The 2,241-nt window shown below is 63.6% G+C and overlaps 1 protein-coding gene across 1 annotated transcript; it reads left to right on the forward strand.

Annotated features, from left to right (window-relative positions):
• Positions 1 to 456: 456 nt before the first annotated feature.
• Positions 457 to 1,602, forward strand: LOC128904752 (inositol 1,4,5-trisphosphate receptor-interacting protein-like 1). The gene has a single exon (XM_054189419.1). The coding sequence runs from the start codon at positions 457 to 459 to the stop codon at positions 1,453 to 1,455; it is 999 nt and encodes a 332-aa protein (XP_054045394.1). The 3' UTR covers positions 1,456 to 1,602.
• Positions 1,603 to 2,241: the final 639 nt, after the last annotated feature.

Raw genomic sequence — 2,241 nt, forward strand, 5'->3', positions numbered from 1 at the left:
GGGGAGTCGCTGAGCCAGGGGGGTCCCCAGGGCGGGGCCGGTTGCCGGCCGTGCCTCTGATGCGCTGCGTTGCCTGGGACACCACAGGGGACGGGTGACAATGGGGGCAGCTATAAAGGGCAGTACGGCACGGGAGAGCGGTGAGTGGGCTGGCGGGGGGAGGCTGGGCTGGACCAGGGCCGGGGCAGAAACGCCGGACCCCAGGGCGGGGGGGGTGGGTTCTCACCTGGTATCGAGGGTCCGGCCGCTGCCGGCAGCGCCTTGGGCCAGGCATGGTGCCGCCGGCGGGGCTGGGCGCAGGCCTTGCTGCCTCCCCGCTGCCTCGCCCCGACTCCTACCTGCCCCCAGCTCCCTGCGGCTCCCGTCCCCGCTCCCCCCACCGCCCTCTCCCTCCCTCCCTCCCTCCTGGCCCCACTGCCCCTTCTCTCCCTCCTCCTGCAGGCCATGGCTGCCACAATGTCGTTGTCGCTTGCCCTGTTTGTGCAAAGCGTCGTCCAGCGCTGGCTGGTTGCCGGTGAGCAGCTGGACGAGGCCACGCGAGAGCGCGAGCAGCAGCGTGAGGAGCACCTGAGCCAGCGCATGACTCGGGTGCTGCGGGAGCTGGAGCTGGGCGCCCTTGCCTGGGGAGCCCGGCTCTTTGCTGCCTTGCAGCAGTGGCAGTTCTGGGCCACTGCTGCACTCCTGGTCCTGCCCTTTGGGCTCTGCTGCTGGCTGAGGAGATGGAGCCACCAGCCAGGCAGCAGCAGCAAGGAGGGCACTTCCAGAGACACGGCTGACAAGGAGGAGAAGACGGAAGACAGACCCAGTGTTGCCCTGGATGCGCACACCATTTCGGCCAAGCGCCTCCTGGACATCTCAGAATCCTTCACGATGGTGGAGGAACTGGTGGATGAACTTCTCCGTGTCTGCCAAAAACTCTCCAGGAACAGCTTCATGCCACGACTGATGCCAGTCATCGGGGTGGGCAGCACCTTGCAAGGTTGGAGTCCCTGTGAGCAGGATGCCATCTACCGCCTGCTCATGACCCTGAAGCCTCCCCGTGGGCACGCCTTCCACTTGGAGATGGCCACCGCCACCGAGGAGACGCCGGCGAGGAAGTCCAGCCTCCGCGCAGAGCTGCAGTGCACCTGCATGAGGGAGCCGCTGGCGGAGGACATGCTCTGCTTCCTCCACCACCCCCAGGAGGAGCTGAGGCAAAAACAGGGTCCCAGCCTCCTGCGCACCCTCTGCACTGGCCCCTACCTAGACATGGAGAGAACCGCACGCTGGCTCCAGATAGTGGTGAAACACGCCTGGGCGCTTATGGCGCCGTCCACAAACTGCCGTCTAGCGGTGCTGCCCGCCAGGCACTCCTGCAAGCTCCAGCTGACACTCGCTTCCCACAGTACCGTCCTCATTGAGATGACGTTTGGAGTGAAGCAAGGCGACTCGTACGCCTTCCTGAGCTGGGAGTAAGCAGAGACCACCGTTACCGGCAGCAGGTCGTGGCCAGAGAGCTGTGCTGTGGCCGAGGCACAGTTCTTCAGGCACGGGGTCAGCTCCCGGGGAAGCTGCTGCTGCAGAAATGAGTCCATGCCCCTGGGGAGCTTTGCCCTGTGCTAAGACGGCAATAAATCACTTGTTTAACACAGAGACGCTGCGTCCGTGAGTGTCCGGGCATCACTCTGGGGGGGAATGCAGGCGTAGGGTGCTGACAGCTCAGCTGCCACAGAGCCAGGGAGCATTTTGCTCATGGCTTTGGACGGCCATAGGCTTCACTGGGTAATAAGCTGGCTGGCTGGCTGTCCGGGCCCAAGGAGGTGTGGTGAATGGAGTTACATCCAGTTGGCGGCCGGTCACAAACGGTGTTGCCCAGGGCTCCCCCCGGCGGCCTGTTCTCTTTTTAATATCTTTATCAACGATGTGGATGAGGGGATCGAGTGCACCTTCAGTAAGTTTGCAGATGACACCAAGCTGGGCGTCAGTGTTGATGTGCTTGAGGGTAGGAAGGCTCTGCAGAGGGATCTGGACAGGCTGGAGCGCTGGGCCGAGGCCAACGGTGTGAGGTTCCACAAGGCCAAGTGCCGGATCCTGCACTTGGGTCACAACAACCCCATGCAGTGCCGTAGGCTCGGGAAAGAGTCTCTGGAAAGATGTCTGGCGCACAAGGACCTGGGGGTGTTGGTCAAGAGCCAGCTGAAGATGAGCCAGCAGTGTGCCCAGGTGGCCAAGAAGGCCAAGAGCATCCTGGCTTGTCTTGGA

This window comes from Rissa tridactyla, chromosome 2 (genome assembly GCF_028500815.1).
Source record: "Rissa tridactyla isolate bRisTri1 chromosome 2, bRisTri1.patW.cur.20221130, whole genome shotgun sequence".
In the NCBI taxonomy this organism is placed as follows: domain Eukaryota; kingdom Metazoa; phylum Chordata; class Aves; order Charadriiformes; family Laridae; genus Rissa; species Rissa tridactyla.